Source organism: Podarcis filfolensis, assembly GCF_964270895.1.
Source record: "Podarcis filfolensis genome assembly, chromosome: 10".
NCBI classification, from domain to species: Eukaryota; Metazoa; Chordata; class Lepidosauria; order Squamata; family Lacertidae; genus Podarcis; species Podarcis filfolensis.
In genome coordinates, this window is record NC_139612.1 from 20,469,728 (window position 1) to 20,488,663 (window position 18,936).

Sequence of the window (18,936 nt, forward strand, 5' to 3'; positions counted from 1 at the left end):
TAGACAGAAAGCTTTTGTACTGGATTGTTCTGCTTCTGGAAGGAGTTGACCCAAACACTTTCTTCATAAACTCTTGATTTAAATGCAGGTGCTTTGAAATCTTTCCTTGGCCACTTGTTTAACAGACCACAAAATGTAAAACAGGGTCTACTTCTAGACATTAATGTTTCCTACTGCAAAAACACACATGTAGCACTAAGAGAATAAATATGTTCTAACTGGACGATGGAGAATTCAGCTTCTTTAGTGGAAACTTCCCTTTCCCTTTGAAATCCAGGATCCCTAGTTTTCTCTAATTGTGCCATTAGCAACGAGATGTTTAGCATACAGGACTGGACTAAGCATATTGTTAAGCTTTCCATTTAGCCACTGTATCCACTGGGTAGAAACCTGAGGTTTGGCTTGGCAAACCCGAGTTCAGATTCCATGGATTGTTTCAAGATTGTGTTCTGCACAGGATCTATACTGAAGGCAATAGATTCATATTAAATAGGAGCAGGATTTGTATTTCTGTTATATTGAGATCCATCTAAACAATACATTTAAAGCAGTATCATACCGCTTTAAACAGCCACAGCTTCTCCCCCAAAATCCTGGAAACTGTAGCCTCTTAAGCTGCAGAGAATTGTTAGAATATCCCTATTTCCCCCCTCCAAGTGTCCTTATTTTCCAGGGACAGTCCCGGATTTACAGAAGCCGTCCTGGTTTCTGATTTGATCCCAGAATGTCCCACTTTTCTTTAGAACATCTCTATTTTCATCAGAGCAATGTTGGAGTTATGAGACCCCAAGCCAAGAACCTAAGTAACTATGCTACCTTCTGAAGGAAGCCCTGTACAGTGGTACCTCGGGTTACATACGCTTCAGGTTACATACACTTCAGGTTACAGACGCCACTAACCCAGAAATATTACCTTGGGTTAAGAACTTTGCTTCAGGATGAGAACAGAAATTGTGCTCCGGCGGCGCAGCGGCAGTGGGACGCCCCATTAGCTAAAGTGGTGCTTCAGGTTAAGAACAGTTTCAGGTTAAGAACGGACCTCCAGAACAAATTAAGTTCTTAACCTGAGGTACCACTGTATTGGGAAGTTTTGTTAATGTTTGATTTTTTTATTATGCTTTTATATATGTCAGAAGCTGCCTAGAGGGGCTGGGGCAACCCAGTCAGATTGGTGGAGTATAAATAATCAAATCATCATCAACATCATTATGGAATAGTCAAAAAAAAAAAAAATTCCTTCCAGTAGCACCTTAAAGACCAACTAAGTTAGTTCTTGGTATGAGCTTTCGTGTGCATGCACACTTCTTCAGATACACAGGACATCCCTATTTTAATCAGAGAAATGTTGGAGGGTAACTCCCAGTCTTTCCTGAGAAGAGTGAATGATTGTTAATCTAATCAGGGAACTGTAGCTCTGTGAGGGGAACAGGGGTCTCCTATCAACTCTCAGCATCCTCAACAAACTACAGTTCCCAAGATTATTTTGGAGGAGCTAGGGGTGCCAATTTGAATAAAACATTTGGGGGACCAAGTAAGCTCTTTTCTGTATAACTGATCACAAGACACACACATCGCACACACATCATTTGAATGGCAATGCCCATCAATTTCAAATATTTTATCGGCCCCTAGAATTTGGCTCCTGTCGGGGGAGCCATGACTAAATAGTGGCATGATGCTGCTTTAAATGCATAGCTCTGCTAAGGCAAGGAACTTAGTAAGATGGCTTCTACCAAGTGAGACCATCAGTCCACCAGCTTAGTATTATTGAGACTTTCAGCAGTTCTTCTGAGTCTCAGTCGGGGTATGCCAGGGATAAACCTGGAAGGTTTTCCATGTAAAATACGTGCTCTATCACTGACTCACGGCCTTTACTTTCTGACCAGCAACATATAAAGTTTCTTCCCCCTTCTTTTGAGATATATTTTAAAGACCTGAACTGTGTTTTGGTTAAAAAAACAACCTGTCAAACTTCATGTTTCCCCTTTTCTGACTGAGTATCATTAAGCTGTTAACCATTTTGTACACAAAACGTTGCCATCACTATTAATTCTGTTTAATTTTTTGTCAGTTGAGCCTGTCATAATTCACAGTGCTTTGGAAGCGACGTTCCAATTTATGCAGAAATCTTGCTTTTTCAGACCCGCTTCTACATAAAAAAATGTACCTCAGGCTGAGTCTTGGCATGAAAAGATTCAGTAACAACAGATGAAAAGAGCCTGGTCAAATAATTTATGCTTTTTATACTCCTCTAACTAGTGTGGGTGGATGGTTTTGCTTTTCCAAAAGCAGCCTCATTTGCTGCACTCAAGAACAATTTTGAAACAGATAAGCATATGTGATGTGCTGACAGGGGTATATTTATCTAGTTATAAATGTCAAGGTAATAACCATCAGAAGTAATGATAATGTAATGATAGTAATGATAAAACAGAAGCAGACATAGGTGCATCTATGAAAAAGTAAAACAGCTGCAGTTGTTATCTCTGACACAAAATGTCTGCTTAAATAGAAGAGATGCTCAACAGCCATAAGGTTTGTGGCCCCCTCAAGAATATGTCTCCCAAGGACATAGCTGCCGTGTTTCTGTGTTTTGTCACCTCGTGTTGTAGGACCCCTGGACGGTTAAGTCCAGTCAAAGGTGACTATAGGGTTGCTGCGCTCATCTTATTTTCAGGCCGAGGAAGCCAGCGTTTGTCCACAGACAGCTTTCCAGGTCATGTGGCCAGCATGATTAAACCACTTCTGGCACAATGGGACACTGTGACAGAAACCAGAGCACACGGAAACGGCGTTTACCTTCTTGCCACAGTGGTACCGCTTTATCTACTTGCACTGGTGTGCTTTCAAACTGCTAGGTTGGCAGGAGCTGGGACAGAGCAATGGGAGCTCACCCTGTTGTGCAGATATCAACCGCCGACCTTCCGATCAGCAAGCCCAAGAGGCTCAGTGGTTTAGACCACAGCGCCACCCGCACTGTGTTGTAGCAACCGCTGGCTCTCCCTCACATCCAACCTAACCACAGTTAAATGCAGCATTACTGCTTCTCTGCACCCCATTGCAAAAGTGCAGGATTGTTCATCAGCTGCGAGAACCATAAGTTATTCCCACTCGGCTTCTGCAATGGTCCTGCAAGAAGGATTGCGACTGGGGAAGTGTGATGCAAATCAAAGAGCACAGATGTGATGTGATGCAGTTAAGTCAATGGCCCTTCCTAAGCAGCCAGGTTATGTAACCCGCTCTCTTATTTCGAATGTGGGTGGGTTGAATGAATCCAAGTAGAGGAGGCCAGCTTCATGGGATTCCTGTTCCAGTGTGGATTCCCACCCCCCACCCCTTTGTGGATTGTGTTTCTAATCAAAGTCAGACATAGATGAGGCAGGATTACTAAAATTACATTTTATGCCGAGAGAGTTCTAAAGAATGAGCTCTGCTCCTCCCCTTCTAGCTTTCAGAATGTTAGCCCTAAAAAAATAAAATAAAATAAATCTTCTTTTTTGGCCAATAGGACAGCAATTATGAACAAGTTCCTAAGCCAATTTCGCATTTAAACAGAAATGGCTTCGAAGTTATGGAAGCTAAAGAGAGCACCAGAGGCCAGCAAAAGGCCTTGCATTAAAAAATAAGTTGAAAAGACAAAGTGCTTTCCCCACTGGATATTATTATTATTATTATTATTATTATTATTATTATTATTTATATACTGCCCTATATCTGGAGGTCTCATGACAGTTTACAGGAAAATCAAAATATAAAACCATAGGCTGACCTATGATGGAGCTCTGGGTAAGCTCTACCTGCAAGGGTGCAGGGAGCTAGTTGAACCAGAGCATATGCAACCACTCACTTTCTGTAATCAATAAAGTTGTGGCCTAAATTCTGCCAAAAACCAAAACTATAATTTGAGTCAATTGTGTGTTTATTGAAGGGGGAGGTATCTGGGTCTGAACATGCAAATCAGCTGCCAACAACACCCCCAATGTACATTTCTGAAACACGCTTCTTTGTATTATCATATGGAGCTCCTCCAGTTGTCCACACCCTTCAGCATGTTTTATTGGGATATGGTTTATTTAGGGCTGCTATATGTCTAGGACATTGCCAGGATTTCGAAGGCAGAATTGACACCCAGGGAGAATTTTTGAAAGATGGCGCTTTGCCCTGGATCTTAGGCAAGTCAATTGCAAAATTGCATTTTTGCCTTAAAAAAAGAAAACGCAGCAACTTCTGGGTTTTCCTTTAAAAATGTTCAGCAATTTTGAGGTCTTCCTAAAAACAGCTCAACAACTTTTGGGGTGTCCTGGTTTTTACTTTTTGAAATATGGCAACCCTAGAATGCTTGAGTGCTTCTTACATTGCTAGAAAGAAACTAATTTCCTCTATCTTTCTTTTTTCCTTCTCTGGAGGCTATTTAAACATTTGTTGGCTTTTTATATCACTAGTATTTTTGTTCAGGAAGGAGGAGGATTTCAACTGCGATGGCTGGAATGCTACTCTGCTTCTCATTGTTTGCTATCTAAATATAGGGCAGGCCCCTAAATCAGGAAGATATGCTTTGACTGTTGGCATCGTAGCACACAAGAGTGGGCTGAATGGCTTATGTGGTTAGTCGACAGAACTTTGCGTGTTGGGTGGAAAGATAGTGCTAAACACAAACTCATTTTGCTTAATAATTTGACATATATATTCCAAAAGGAAGATGTGGGCTATTGTTCATGTATGAGTCGTTTCATGCAGATTATAAATTGAGTGGTACTGGGTTTAATGCTTGGACAGACAGGTAATGGAAAACAGACCTGAAATTTACAGCAAGTTGTATGCTGAAAGAAAATTTTATAAAAATGATGTACCGCTGGTATTTGACCCCTAGGGACCCCTGACCATTAGGTCCAGTCGTGACCGACTCTGGGGTTGCGGCGCTCATCTCGCTTTATTGGCCGAGGGAGCCGGCGTACAGCTTCTGGGTCATGTGGCCAGCATGACTAAGCTGCTTCTGGCGAACCAGAGCAGCGCACGGAAATGCCGTTTACCTTCCCGCCAGAGCGGTACCTATTTATCTACTTGCACTTTGACGTGCTTTCGAACTGCTAGGTTGGCAGGAGCAGGGACCGAGCAACGGGAGCTCACCCCGTCGTGGGGATGCGAACCGCTGAGCTTCTGATCGGCAAGTCCTAGGCTCTGTGGTTTAACCCACAGCGCCACCCGTGTCCTTTAAATGTACCTACTATTTTTTTAGCCTTTTAAATGTGTATGCGGGAAGGGGGGTTATTGTTTTGTTGTTTTGGTTTAATTATTGACTTGCGTTTTATCTTGCATTTTGTTCTGTGAACCACCCTGAGATCTTTTGTTGAGGGGCGGTATATAAATTTAATAGAATAAATACATACATATAAATCTAGTAAATAATTAAATTTCCAACCTCTCTCCTCCCTTGGTTGCCTTGTGGTCAAGCGCTGCTTCGAAGTCCCTCCCAGAAGGCAAATATAAATAAATTTGCCGTGAGAACTGCATAGATTTCGTCCAACTTTTAAAACAATAAGATCGGCCATTCTTCTGAATGCTCAGAACTTGCACAGATACAAATATTCAGTTCAGCTGACTCTAAATTGGTCCTCCATTCAGCTGTCCCTATTTTAGGTTGATTGCAGTTCCCACAGGAGTGTGGGTCAATCTGGGCTAGCCACAAAGAATGTACTACCTACTGTAATTGAAGTTCATATTTCAGCAACAGGAAAGAGGATGAATACCAGAGCCAGGCCTTGTCCCTAAATATACACACCAGGACAAACTTTTGCCTCCTTGTCATGTTATGTATTGTGGAATCGTTTCCGTAAACTTCCGAGTCAGATCATTAGTCCACCTAGCTAGTGGTTCTCCAGAATTTCAGACAGGGATCTCTCCTAGCCCCAGTATATTCTCCTTTTTTAGTTGTTACTCTAAAAGCCACACTATCATCTATCTATCTATCTAGGGGAGGGGGAAGGTGACAGTACTGTGTACTCTTGAGTACCCCCAGAAAAAAAACACTGCCTAGCCCTACTGGGACATATTGGAAACTTTATGCATTTATGTGGTCAGGGATGATGGAAGTTGTGAGTTCAGCAACGTCTGCAGGGCCACAGGTTCAACATCACGGCGCTAAGGTGTGAATATTGCCCTAAAAGGGTTCAACATTATTAGAAGGAATAAACTTTTGTCAAGCGTCTTAAAATCTACAAGTGATAAAATACTAACAATCAAAGAAGAACATTCTAAATGCATTATTTGGCCATACTTGCTTACAACTATGTCATCAAATTACACTCAGACCTGCTACTAAGAAATCAGCAAAAGGGTATCTGAATCAGTGCTTTTTTTCCCCTTCTCCTAAAAATGTTTAAGGGTACTCTCATTTTCCCTCTCATATTGAAATACTGCCCCTCAATGAGGCCAAACTTTGATTCGCAAAATGTTTAGGGGTATGCGTAACCCTGTGTACCCCCAGAAAAAAGCACCAATCTGAATTATCAGCCACCCCTTAGATGAAGCTATATCTGGATTACAGAGCAATTTCTAGATGCAAGCTGCCCAATAATTAGGGGCGACAAGACTATTTTATTTATAGTCATGACATAGATTTGTTTGTAATAAGAGAAATGGTCTGGAGGACATTTAATTTAAAGAGCCGTCGCCACATTTCCTAACAAATGTCACCAGGAAAATAGCTCGTACAGCCACAAGAGGTTGTTCACTTCATAACTATGATCAAACAAATAGCTAAGGTTGAAATATTTCAGCACAGCTGGAATGTGGGTAACTCAAGGACAAGTGGCTGTTTCTGGCACACAAAGGAACTATAAACAAATACTATGATGTGAAAAACAGAATATTCCCTGGCCACACTTAAGAGCCTCTGAATCCAATGGAAAAGATGGAAGCACATTCCTAAATCTGGATCATTCCCTCGAAGTTTTGTCTTTTTGCTGTTATGGTTGCTTTTCAGAAAGTCATTTAATGAACCTGAAAGCGGCCTCGCACGCAGCTCTGAAATACTGCCGATCTCTACATGCACTCCTGAGGGCAATTTGGGGACAAGAAACTGTGCTAATTAACCTTGGAAGTCACTTGGGGAAAAAAAGCCGTATCATTTGACTTGTGTGTCTGAACTCCATAAAATTCCTAACACTGTTTCGTAGATCATTGGAGTACTGGAGCTTGTCAAAGAAAGAAAGAAAGTGTAAAATCCAGTATTTAACAGCATGCAATGTCATCATAAGGCTAGGTGACTGCACTGAGAACGGGGCGGATCAACTTTTAAAAGTTTACTGGAAGAGAGGGTCACACTATTACCATTTTCCTCTGCTGTGTTAACTCCCCAAGTGCAAGATGCAATGTAAGAGCTTTTGAACAAATACACCAACTGTGTAGACTAGCCGGTGTGTATAAATAGCTGCCCAACTAGCAAACTAGCAGTGCAGAAAACCTCAGTTATGCACACCACACCCTGTAGTAAACAAGCTTTCATTCTGCCAAAACTATATTATTTCTCTGGAGGAAAACTAACTTGTAGTCCCCAAGTGGTGTTGTGCATAGTGTTGGGCTTTGACTTGGGAAGAAGAAGAAGAAGAAGGGTTTGGATTTGATATCCCGCTTTATCACTAGGAGGAGTCTCAAAGCGGCTAACATTCTCCTTTCCCTTCCTCCCCCACAACAAACACTCTGTGAGGTGAGTGGGGCTGAGAGACTTCAGAGAAGTGTGACTGGCCCAAGGTCACCCAGCAGCTGCATGTGGAGGAGCGGGGAAGTGAACCTGGTTCCCCAGGTTACGAGTCCACCGCTCTGAACCACTACACCACACTGGCTCTACTACACCACACTGGGAGACCCTTGTTCAAATTCTCAACCAGCCATGAAGCTCGCTGGGAGACTTTAGGCCGGTCCCAATATTTGTCAGTCTAACCAGCACACATTCTTGATGCAAAGCTGGGGAGAAACCATGTATGCCCCCCTAAGGTCCTTTGAGGAAGGATGCGATAACCGTGTACAGTGGTACCTCTGGTTACGAACTTAATTCGTTCCAGAGGTCCGTTCTTAACCTGAAACTGTTCTTAACCTGAGGTACCACTTCAGCTTATGGGGGTGTCCGCTGCCGCCACGCGATTTCTGTTCTCATCCTGGGGCAAAGTTCTTAACTGGCGCAGGTTAGCAGAGTCTGTAACCCGAAGTGTTTGAAACCCGAGGTACCACTGTATTGAATGAGTAAATAATGTGTTAATCCGCAATAACTCTCTTTTTCTCAACAGTCAAATAGACAGGAATCCGTCTCCTATAACTGCACACATTCAGGATATTTCAACAGTTGTGTACCAGGAAGCCCACCAGACACTCACCACTGCTTCGTAGTGTCGAAGCAATGATTCTTCAACATCAGCTTCGTTGGACTGGTTATGTTGTGCGGATGCCTGATTATTTTCTTCCAAAGCAACAACTCTATTCCGAACTTTAAAATGGAAAGCGTAATGCTGGTGGTCAGTAGAAGAGGTTCAAAGACTCTCTCAGGTCAAATCTAAAAAAATCTAGTATAAACACCGACAACTGGGAAACACTGGCCTGCAAGCGCTCCAATTGGAGAACAGCCTTTACCAAAGGTGTCATGGGTTTAGAAGACGCTCAAACTCAGGACGAAAGGGAGAAACACGCTAAGAGGAAGGCATGCTTGGCAAACCCTCGCTGTGATCAACTCCTGCCTGGATACCTATGTTCCCCCACTGGAGGATGTGTGGATCCAGAACTGGCCTCCACAGTCACTTACGGACTCACTTTTAAAACTATGTTTATGGAAGATAATCTTATTTGGCTACAAGTGATAGCCAAAGAAGAAGCAGCCCACCAGAGTTGCCACCACCACCACCGAGAGAACCATAAATACAGAGCACCACTCATTATTATTTTCACACATCCCTACAATCTCTAGTTCAGGCCGAAGGAGCACTGCTTCACTCCAGGTCATTAGGGCCTACAGAAAAGAATTGTGGGTGATGCACACTTAGGAGGACTGGGTTTAGCTCTCTTCTTCTCATTCCCACCCTCAGACCTTCCAAGAGTCCCTATTTTCCAGGGACAGTCCCAGATTTACAGAAGCCGTCCTAGTTTCTAATTTGATCCTGGAATATCCCACTTTTCTTTAGGACATCCCTATTTTCATTGGAGAAATGTTGGAGGGAATGGAGTTACGTGACCTCCAAGCCAAGGAGATAAGTAACTATACAACCTTAGAAGACATCTGCAGGCAGCCTTGTATAGGGAAGGGTTTTTTTAATGTTTAATGTTTTATTATGTTACTATGTATGTTGGAAGCCGCCTGAAGTGGCTGGGGCAACCCAGTCAGATGGGCACGGTATAAATAAAATACAGCAACAACAACAGAGTAGGTCACCCCTAGTTTCATTGGAGAAAGGTTGGAGGGTGTGCACCCTTTGCTGTTATGCTTGTAGGTCAGGTTAGCTGTTCCAGAACACAATGAGCCAAGCAAGAAAAATAGTCCAATCTCCCTAATATGCCAGCATCAAATGGCTTGGACTTTGAAGACAGCATCATATTTTTAGGTAATAGGTCAGCATACAGATGAGAGAAAAAATTCAGTAGTCCTGGGAGTCTGCTTCCATGATATGCAACAACAGAGTCCAGGACGCAGCAACATTTTGGAGGTCCTTGTAATCAGAACATTCAAATTGTTTTTGGTCTGAAATGAGAGGGCCAGTTTGGAGGGTACATAGCAAATCAGCTTAGCACTGTGCTAGCCATCCAAATCTATTCAAAGGATTGCAATGAAGCATAAGCAGGATTTCAGGATAGGGTGTACTGGAGGCTAAGTCAACAATCCTATACGATCTTGCAAGGCAGTGAGGCCTACTCAACACAATTATTTCTGAGAAAAAAACACTCGGGCCTGGAATGGGAATAACTATATATTTACTGAGTCAAAGGGAAACTCTCTACCCAGCAAATTCCATCATAGTAGTTCTATGATTATGGAGGAAGCATTTAAAATGTACGAAAAGTGGTTGGTAAACACTCAAGGATATTATTATGTCGACCACTTCCTGTGGCCAGAGGCTAGCACAATGCATTCTGTGATCACTACTGTTCCCTGCTTCCTTTATCCTATTCGATACGCAATCCTATCCTTCTCCTCCCATCCTTCATCTCCCTGTTTCTTTTTGACATATTCTATATGATTTGAAGCCATAAGTCTTGGAAGAAGCAAAGTAGGATAATAACAGATAAATGCAAATCTACAGTACATGCCTGGAGTTACTGTTGCCTTTGCCTTCACAGGACTTTGGGTTTCTTGTTATGCATTTAGGGCAAATGACGCAGAACCGCATACATTTTCCAATGAGATTGGGGTGCCACAAATGCTACTGGGCAACTGCACTTTCTCCCTCTCTCGGGGTGCTTTGATGTGGGGGCTTAATATCGTAAACGGGTCATTCAGAAATGGTTGGCAACAGATTTTGTTTAACTTATCAGATTCTCCTGGAAAGTGATCTATATTAAATAGGACGTGTAGAAACATGAGCTAGCATTTGATCCCAAGGATGTTGTATGGATGCTGTGGGAAATCTGCATGCATGAGGAGAACCCGTCCCACAGTCAACATCCATCTCAGAAGTACCCTCTGCCTCTCCCCATTCTATATGTCCTTTTTGTGTAAGCCCACCCACCTTTCCTGGACCGATTCCTTTGACCATGCTCTTTGTGCTTCAGCAGGGATGGAGCAGAAATGCAATTCGGTTCGCATCAAAAGGTGAAGCTGCCCAATTCGCACTTCAGAAACAATATGCGAACTGGATCGCAGCCCTCCTTCAAAATGTGCAAGTTGCTGAATTTTGCGATGCCGTTCCACAGCCAAGTCACGAGTATAAAAATGAGCATGCTAGAGTACAGTATGCATACATATCGAAATGTTAGGGAATATAACATTACAAAAATACGTTGCGTTTGCAAAATTGCGTACAAATGTGTACGTTAGGAAAAGTTCACATTAAGATGTTGATGAACTTTTATGAGGACTTTTTTGCTGTTGAGGCAAACTGATGCAGAGAACTGAACTTAAGATTGAAAAACTGAGAAAAACAGATGACATACTTGCCCATAGTTTCACTCCAGGGGGGTCATCACTTTGGAACAACCTCATCTAGACAATATAACAGGGCCAAGGATGCACCTTAGCTAGCAAGCAGATCCATCTCTGCTTATTTGAAGGTTAATTTTAGCTGTGCCTGCCAGAAATGTGCCTCCAGTTTCTAAGCCAGTTTTTCATTCTGTACTTGTCTTACCTCCTTCCGTCCTTGTAGATTGCTTGAAGGAAGGAAGCAACGGGCTTGCCTTGCGGAGATCTCCTTGTACCTCCTGTGCTGTACCAACTCCGAAACCACTTTGTCTGGTAGAACTCCATTGCCAACTGGTGAGATGTATCTCCTCGTCCTTAAGGGTGTCAGGGTCTGGTAGAAAAGACAAGCAGCCAGCACCAACACCACCAGGAACGGGCGAAGTCGACACCACCTCCGGCCAGGCAGAATCTGCCGGCAAGCCATGGCCACCCTGGGTTTCTAATGTTGTCCCGTTTCCACATTGTAGGAAGAGTCACTGTGGCTACTCTTCATCAGCGCGAAATAAAGGGAGAAAAGTGACTTGCCCGCGGAGAAACAGAAGTGCTCTCCATCACTTCTGGGTTTGAGCTTTCCCATGGCATCAGCCGGCGAGAAGTTCGAGGTCTCTGAAGCAAAACAGACTACGACAAACGGCCCTTCAGGAAGCAGTTCCTGACCTGTGCAAAAAGAGAGGAGGCAGGAAAAGAGAAAGAAGTCACACGTACGTACGTTGTGTGGGTTGGGAAGGAGCAGACTTAAGCATCCTGAAATAGTTAGTGGCAGAAGGAATCTTACCGTTTGGAAGAAAGTTTATCCCACAAAACTCCAGCTGAACAACTGCATTCGTGAAAGCGAAAGGTTAAAAACTATGAGGTGTCTTTGTACAGCTGAAAAGCACCACAGATTTCCTCGTAGGTTCCCCCCTCCCTTCTGTTGCTTTTTAAAATACCGTTTCCTTCATTCCAGATCTTTTAAAATTGCCCTTTTCCTGTCGGCAAATGTGCATGCCTTCTCTCAAAGAGAATTCATCTGGTTTCGAACAAGCCGAAAGGCTAGATTTCCCTCGGTTAAGTTTCTTTCTTTCTTTCCTTCCAGCTTTCGGAGTTCAAAGTTATGTTTACTTACTTGGTTCTTAGCCCTGTCAGACGTTTTCCATTCTCCCCTAACCGGCTGCTGATTAAAACCACTCGGAGCAACACAGCCTCATGACTCCAGCTCATCTCCACACACACACAGCACTCCATCTGAACTCAGTTGGACCACAGACATATAAATAAAAAACAGGACTGCCCCAAGGGGTGGGGTTACGTTCACCAAGCTCTAAAAAGCCTCACACGCTGGAAACCGTAGGAGCAAGGCTGCTGGATCACACAGCGACAATGTGCCCCCCCCTCACATGCTTCCAATCTATACAAGGACTCTAAAAATGTGGCTGGAATACAGACAACTCAAACATAATGAAGAAAGAGAAATGTTAAACCAGTCTGAGAACTGTTGCTCCATGAAGGGAATAGAGGCCTCAGCAATTCCAGGCACCCCCCCCCCTTTTAAAGCTACATTTCTTTGGGGAAAGCCATGGCTATTTAAAGTGGTACGATACTGCTTCAAATGTAGAGTGCAGATGAGGCCTTTGTATATCAATTAGCGGCTTCTTGTTAATGTGTTCTTACTAAAGATAGGATGGCATGCAGAGAAGAAAGGCATGGAAACCCAGTAAGATTTAAAAAACAACAACCTGATTCTGTAGGTCAGACATAGGCAAACTCCAGCCCTCCAGATGTTTGGGACTAAAATTCCCATCATCCCTGACCACTGGTCCTGTTAGCTAGGGATGATGGGAATTGTAGTCCCAAACATCTGGAGGGCCGGAGTTTGCCTATGCCTGCTGTAGGATGACCAGCTTCATATAGTTTCCTTAAGTCAATTTAATATATGAAAGAGTTAATACCATAGAGTAAGTTGCTTTGCAAGGCTTAGCTATTTCACTTCCTCTTACTTTGGGAGGAAATAGGTAATGAAGCCTCTACCTGTGAGTTCTGTGTGTGAGGTTTGAGCAGGTCGTTCCAGCTCAGCTGCATGGCTTTCACCAGCCTCTTTTGTGTTTCCATACCAATAGTTTAGGGGCTTTGACCACTTTGCAACAAAGCTACATTTTTACTGCCTGTGCAACTTTTCTGACTGATGCATGGGAAAGCACATGAATCTGACCTTTGAAGAGTTTGTAAGTAAACCATTTTTAACTTACCAGATGTGTCTTTTCCTATGCTGCGGGGGAAGAAGGAAACTTTGGAAGGAACTTCTAAAGGGAACAGTTTTGAAACTCAGTTGGAAGCTTTTACAGCCTATTATTGTCATGCTGTACTTTGCTGCATATTTTGTGATTTTAAATCTCTGCTGGGGTTCTCTTACCAAAAGGTTCTTGCCCTAAACTTGGATCTTGGCACCCAAGGAAATTCTTTTTTGAACCAACTGATCCAATATTCAGTGGTGGGGTAAGCATCTGGTCAAACCCTGCTGGGACTGTATCAGTTGAGACTACAGATGTGATTGCATGTTTGTATGCACCTTGGGGCTAGAAACCATCATTTTGCACTAGAATACTTAGAACAAGTTAAAAACTGGAAATGCTATCTAGTCTATTCATCCTTAAGATTCACAATAACTGTATCAGGTGCACTGAATATTCTAGCTGCACTACACTACTAAGGTTCTGCAGTGCAAAAGGGGGTCAATATATACCTTCAGTTTTGAAGGTGTATAAAACCAAAATAGTTACCAAGGTTACATATAGCATACAGGTTTGGATCTTGGGAGTTAATAAATCCTCAGAGGTGACACAAACCACTTTTTTTGATAAATATATTTTGTGTGCTAAGATGTGTTTGCAATATTGTTCTCCAACTGGAAGCAGACATTTGTTCTCTATGGATTTGGGCTACCTGTCCTCGGTTTTGCTTAAGAATTATGCTTGTTCTTGGCCAACATTGGTTAATAACAAAGGTAAACACCTCTTAAGGGATGCGGGTGGCGCTGTGGGTTAAACCACAGAGCCTAGGGCTTGCCGATCAGAAGGTCGGTGGTTCAAATCCCCGCGACGGGGTGAGCTCCCGTTGCTCGGTCCCTGCTCCTGCCAACCTAGCAGTTCGAAAGCATGTCAAAGTGCAAGTAGATAAATAGGTACCGCTCCGGCGGGAAGGTAAACAGTGTTTCCGTGCGCTGCTCTGGTTCGCCAGAAGCGGCTTAGTCATGCTGGCCACATGATCCGGAAGCTGTACGCCGGTTCCGTTGACCAGTAAAGCGAGATGAGCGCCACAACCCCAGAGTTGGTCACGACTGGACCTAATGGTCAGATGTCCCTTTACCTTTTAAACACCTCTGGCTATTCACAACCTATCTTCTGCCACTAGGATTAGAAAACCCACCAACAGAGACTTCTAGAACTTAACTTGCAAAATTCATTCACTCTTGTAAAATGTTTCTGCTCACCCCTATACCTCAGTCTACAAACAGGGGTGGAGGGTTTCTGGTTCACAGACCTTATTGGGCTGGCATGGGTTCCCATCTGACCTGCAAGGAAAACCTGATGTCATATGTGACATCTAACAAGGGGCAGGTGGAGATACAACTGCCAATGCACAATCGGGAACCTTTGTGTGTGTTTCCATTTTGCCATTATAGGGCAGTGAGTCGTGTTACAAAGCACAATTCCAGTGCAGGCAATCAGGGCTTGTAATCATAGTGATGTCAGGTGACAGTTTTTGGGGGCGCGCAAATTTGTCCACTTGTCTAAGGGGTCTGCCAAGGCAGGTTATATGGGGAAGAACCTAGCCTACTGGCTGGATCCAACTCCCCACCCCTGATCTGCAACCTCATAGCGATTATTGACATGCTCAGTATTGGGCAACATGAACTATTCCTAGTGTACAGGCAGGTATTTGTGAAACGTCAATTTATGAGGTTGTCTAGGCATTTGAGAGTTTGTCTAGTGGCCCAGTAGAAACATTAGTCCACATTTTCCTATACTTAATAGTTGTTAAATAAAATAAATTTTAAAACAAAAAATAACAATAAACAATGCTTCTCATTGCTAAATTAAAGAAATATAAATTAACCACAGTAACATTTCTTCTAGAAACATTCCAAACCTACTTGAATAAGCTGTAACTTTTATAGGGTTATCTCCCATAAACTTTCCCTACGGTGTCTGTATTTTAAAACTATTGCTGCTCTTTTATTTTGTCATACTCTTAATGTCCAGGGCTTTTGCTACGTTCTTATTTTAAAAGGCACAATTTTTGTGCATGTCTTTTGTGCGTTTTCCCTGCTGTGGTCGTCTTCAGAACCCTGAACTACATTTGATGTTTATGGGCTACAGGCCAAATAAACCAAAACTGGATTTAGCACTTTGTGAAGGAGCCTAGCCTCTTCCTGAGATCACAGACACTCCCAACTCCTCTTCCCATGTGGCCAGGAGAGTTTTTAAAAAGCCGACTTTTTTAAAACTAGCCATAGTTACTTGTTAAACCACAATTCCCAGTTTGGATTAAATGACACACTGTGTTTCACTGAAAGATGAAGCAAACACTTTTGAACTCCTCCTCTTAACTGTGGGAGGATGAAAGGGGAGCGAGCGCATGCCATCCCAGGAGGATGCTAGGTTCATACACATAGTGCTCATCCATAATGTAGAAAGCAGTGCATCTAAACATGTCCTTTCCTTGTGGAAAGCTAGAATATGAGGGATAAAGGTTCTCTAGCTCAGAATGTGGTATCTTTTTTGTGGAAGCGTCTTTCCTACATGGAGGAGCACTCAAACTATCCCATCACCCAGACTGTAGAAGTACTATCCCGGAAAGACTGTACTGTATGTTTTTTACTGAATGTTTCAATTGGCTCCAAGCCAAGGCTAGGGCTGGGCAATATCTGGTTTCCAACAACGTGATATATCATCGGCTAAACATCACGATATACCGATATATCACAATGTCTGAAATAAGGATGGCTTCATGGCTTTTCTTGCATCGTGATCTTTGCCGGCGACTGTTCTTGTGATTCGCTGCCCCCAGCATATGAGGCAGGGGAAAACTGAGCCGACAAAGTTAACAGGGGTTGCAGGAATCAAGAGAAGAATTGGCTGGTTTCACAGCTCCTAGATACGCTGCTTTCCCATGTTGATGAGCCCCATCTGCCCCTCTTGTCAATAGTTTATGGATGTTTTTGTTCATGGATTCATAGATTATGGGGCTGAATCCAAGATCAGTAGAGTGGAGTTCTGCTCGGACCACCCTTCTCCTCCTTGCAGCCCTCTGCGCTCCCCAAAATCTGCTCTGATGTTGGGAACCCACAGGGATCTACAGGGGAGAGGAGAAGAAGGGGAAATCTGTGAGCAGATCTCTGTTCCACACATGCACACACACACCATCGGAGATATTGGATGATCACTGCTCACAATGCTTTTGTTCGTGTCAACACCGTTAGGGGGTAGGGTTTGGTTTTCTGTAACATCTTTATTGAAAGTTCAAAAAGTACATAACTATATGTGGTACCAAACATAGTGAAATGCAAACAAACAAGAGAAAGCGAGAATCAGAACCCGTGCAAAAGGGAAAACAAAGGGGGCGGACCCAAAACTGTATATTTTACAAGGTTGTTATTGTACTTCACCAGATCTTAACCTATTACAGTATTTGTAAGAATGGATTCCAAATATCATTGAATTTGTCCATGGCAAGCCTGCATTTATATGCAAGTTGTTCATATATGTTGCAAGTTTGTATAAATTTTCAATCCAATACCATTAGGGTGTATGTTACAAATGCTGCAAATGAACAAATGAGCTCCAGGCTTTAAGGCTGCGATTCTACAGTCCCTGGGAACACACTTTATCAAACGCAGTAGGACTAACTTCCACGTAAACATGTGTAGCCTGTAAATCCCTTATTGCCAGAATATGGAATTTCGGAACAGCCAAGAGTGTCAAGGGTAACCTCTGCTGGCTACTGCAGGAACTTGTTCAAGTTTGTGTTCACCTTTCGAAAGCGACTCCACAGTGCTACAAATAAAGCCTGCCTGTATGAGTGCTAATTTTAACGTTCCTGGGGACCGTGTGGTTTTTAAAAAACATAGTTGTACAAATTTTCCAGCTGTAGCAAGACAATTTAAGAAGAACTGTATTGAAATATGTTCAGGCGTGCAACATTTCAAAACAGTTACTGTTGCATCATTACAATAATTCCCAAATTATGCTTAAAACAAAAATGAACAGCAATCCTGAGGTTTAGGGATAGGGCAAGAGTATTTAAATCTCGCTGCATAAAGATAGTTATGGGAGAAATCCCAGTAAAAGCACTTTTGAAGTTCTATTGATCATGCTACTGCTATGGTTACCAATCAATCATCCTATTACCTCGGGTTAAGAACTTAATTCGTTCCGGAGGTCTGTTCTTAACCTGAAACTGTTCTTAACATGCAGCACCACTTTAGCTAATGGGGCCTCCCGCTGCCGCTGCGCCGCCGGAGCACGATTTCTGTTCTAATCCTGAAGCAAAGTTCTTAACCCAAGGTACTATTTCTGGGTTAGCGGAGTCTGTAACCTGAAGCGTATGTAACCTGAAGCATATGTAACCCGAGGTACCACTGTACTATTTACCTAAAATTGCAGAAGAGCAAAACTAGAGTCCTATGGCCCCATGAAACCCAGTAATCTATTGTTCAAAGTCTTCAGCATATGCACCACAATAACAATCCCATCATAACCTTTAACTCTGGGTAGTGTAGAGACCTTTAATTTCCCAACTTCAAAGCAAAGTGCAACCCTATTTTTCACTTATAAGAGGGAAATCGTTTGTAAAAGCTTACCTCAGGGACACACAGCAATTTGCTAGCGGGGATGACGGCAGGCTGAATCCAATTTTGGGTTCCACTTGCTACGCCGTAATGATGTGCACAGGTCATATCGCTTTCCAGAATACCCTATAAAAACTTGCTGCGAGGCAATGGACCGAGAAGCTTAACAGCTAGGGAGGCATTCCATGTTTAACCGCTAATGCTATCACTTGCAGGAAGACAGAACGTTAAATTGGAGGACTAAGCCAAAAGGGCGACTCTCTTCACTTCCAAGATGCAAAAAGGAAGAAAGTGTATTCCAGGTATTCCGGGAAATATCTGCCTTATTCTGAACTAGGTTTGTGATGGTGTCATGACATCATTATGTTTCATATGCAATGCTCAGTTGACTGAGAGTACTCTTCCCAGTTTTTGAGAAAGGCAGAGGATGGTGCTAGTCAGAAGCCTGTGAATGAGGTGGGCAAGTGAGTGGGATGCATAGCTGTCAACCGTCCCTTATTTGGTGGGAAAGTCCCTTATCCTAGCGCTGTGTCCCGCTGCTGTCCCTTATTGCTGCTGTCCCTTAAATTTCCCGGGTTTCAAAGGAAGCAGCTCCTCTCCCTCCCTGCCGGCCAGGGAGGAGGGAGGCTCCAACTGTGTTGCTTGGCTGCGTTGCTCACCCAATAAGGAGTCTAAGAACGGCTGGGGGATGGAGCTTACATGCCTTGTGCCGATCAAATCGGCTGCGTTGCCTGGGGACTCGCTTTTGCTCAGCGCTTCCCAGCAGAGAGGTGACGGTGGTTTTCCTTGCTGCATCCCCTTTGCTGGGTTGCTGTGCTGTGGGAGCCACTGCTTGAGGCTTTGTTTGGCTGCTGGCTGGGCTTTCTGCCTTTGGCTCGGAGGGGCTCAGAAGTTGAACATACCTGTGCACCGAAAATCCCTTATTTTCGAGGCTGCTGGTCCCTTATTTTCAAAT

At 43.3% G+C, this 18,936-nt stretch overlaps 1 protein-coding gene and 1 long non-coding RNA gene across 2 annotated transcripts in view; one reads left to right on the plus strand and one right to left on the minus strand.

The window, feature by feature from the left end:
- CPED1 (cadherin like and PC-esterase domain containing 1) overlaps positions 1–11,579 on the minus strand; it is a gene marked incomplete at its 5' end in the record, with an annotated part of 120,704 nt that extends 109,125 nt beyond the window's left edge. The window contains one exon of the mRNA XM_083574429.1: positions 11,322–11,579. Within this exon, the coding sequence (XP_083430555.1) occupies positions 11,322–11,579 (258 nt within the window). The remainder of the gene's footprint in view (positions 1–11,321) is intronic.
- Positions 1–18,936, plus strand: part of LOC310744038 — an 83,513-nt gene that overhangs the window by 48,226 nt on the left and 16,351 nt on the right. The window lies entirely within an intron of this gene.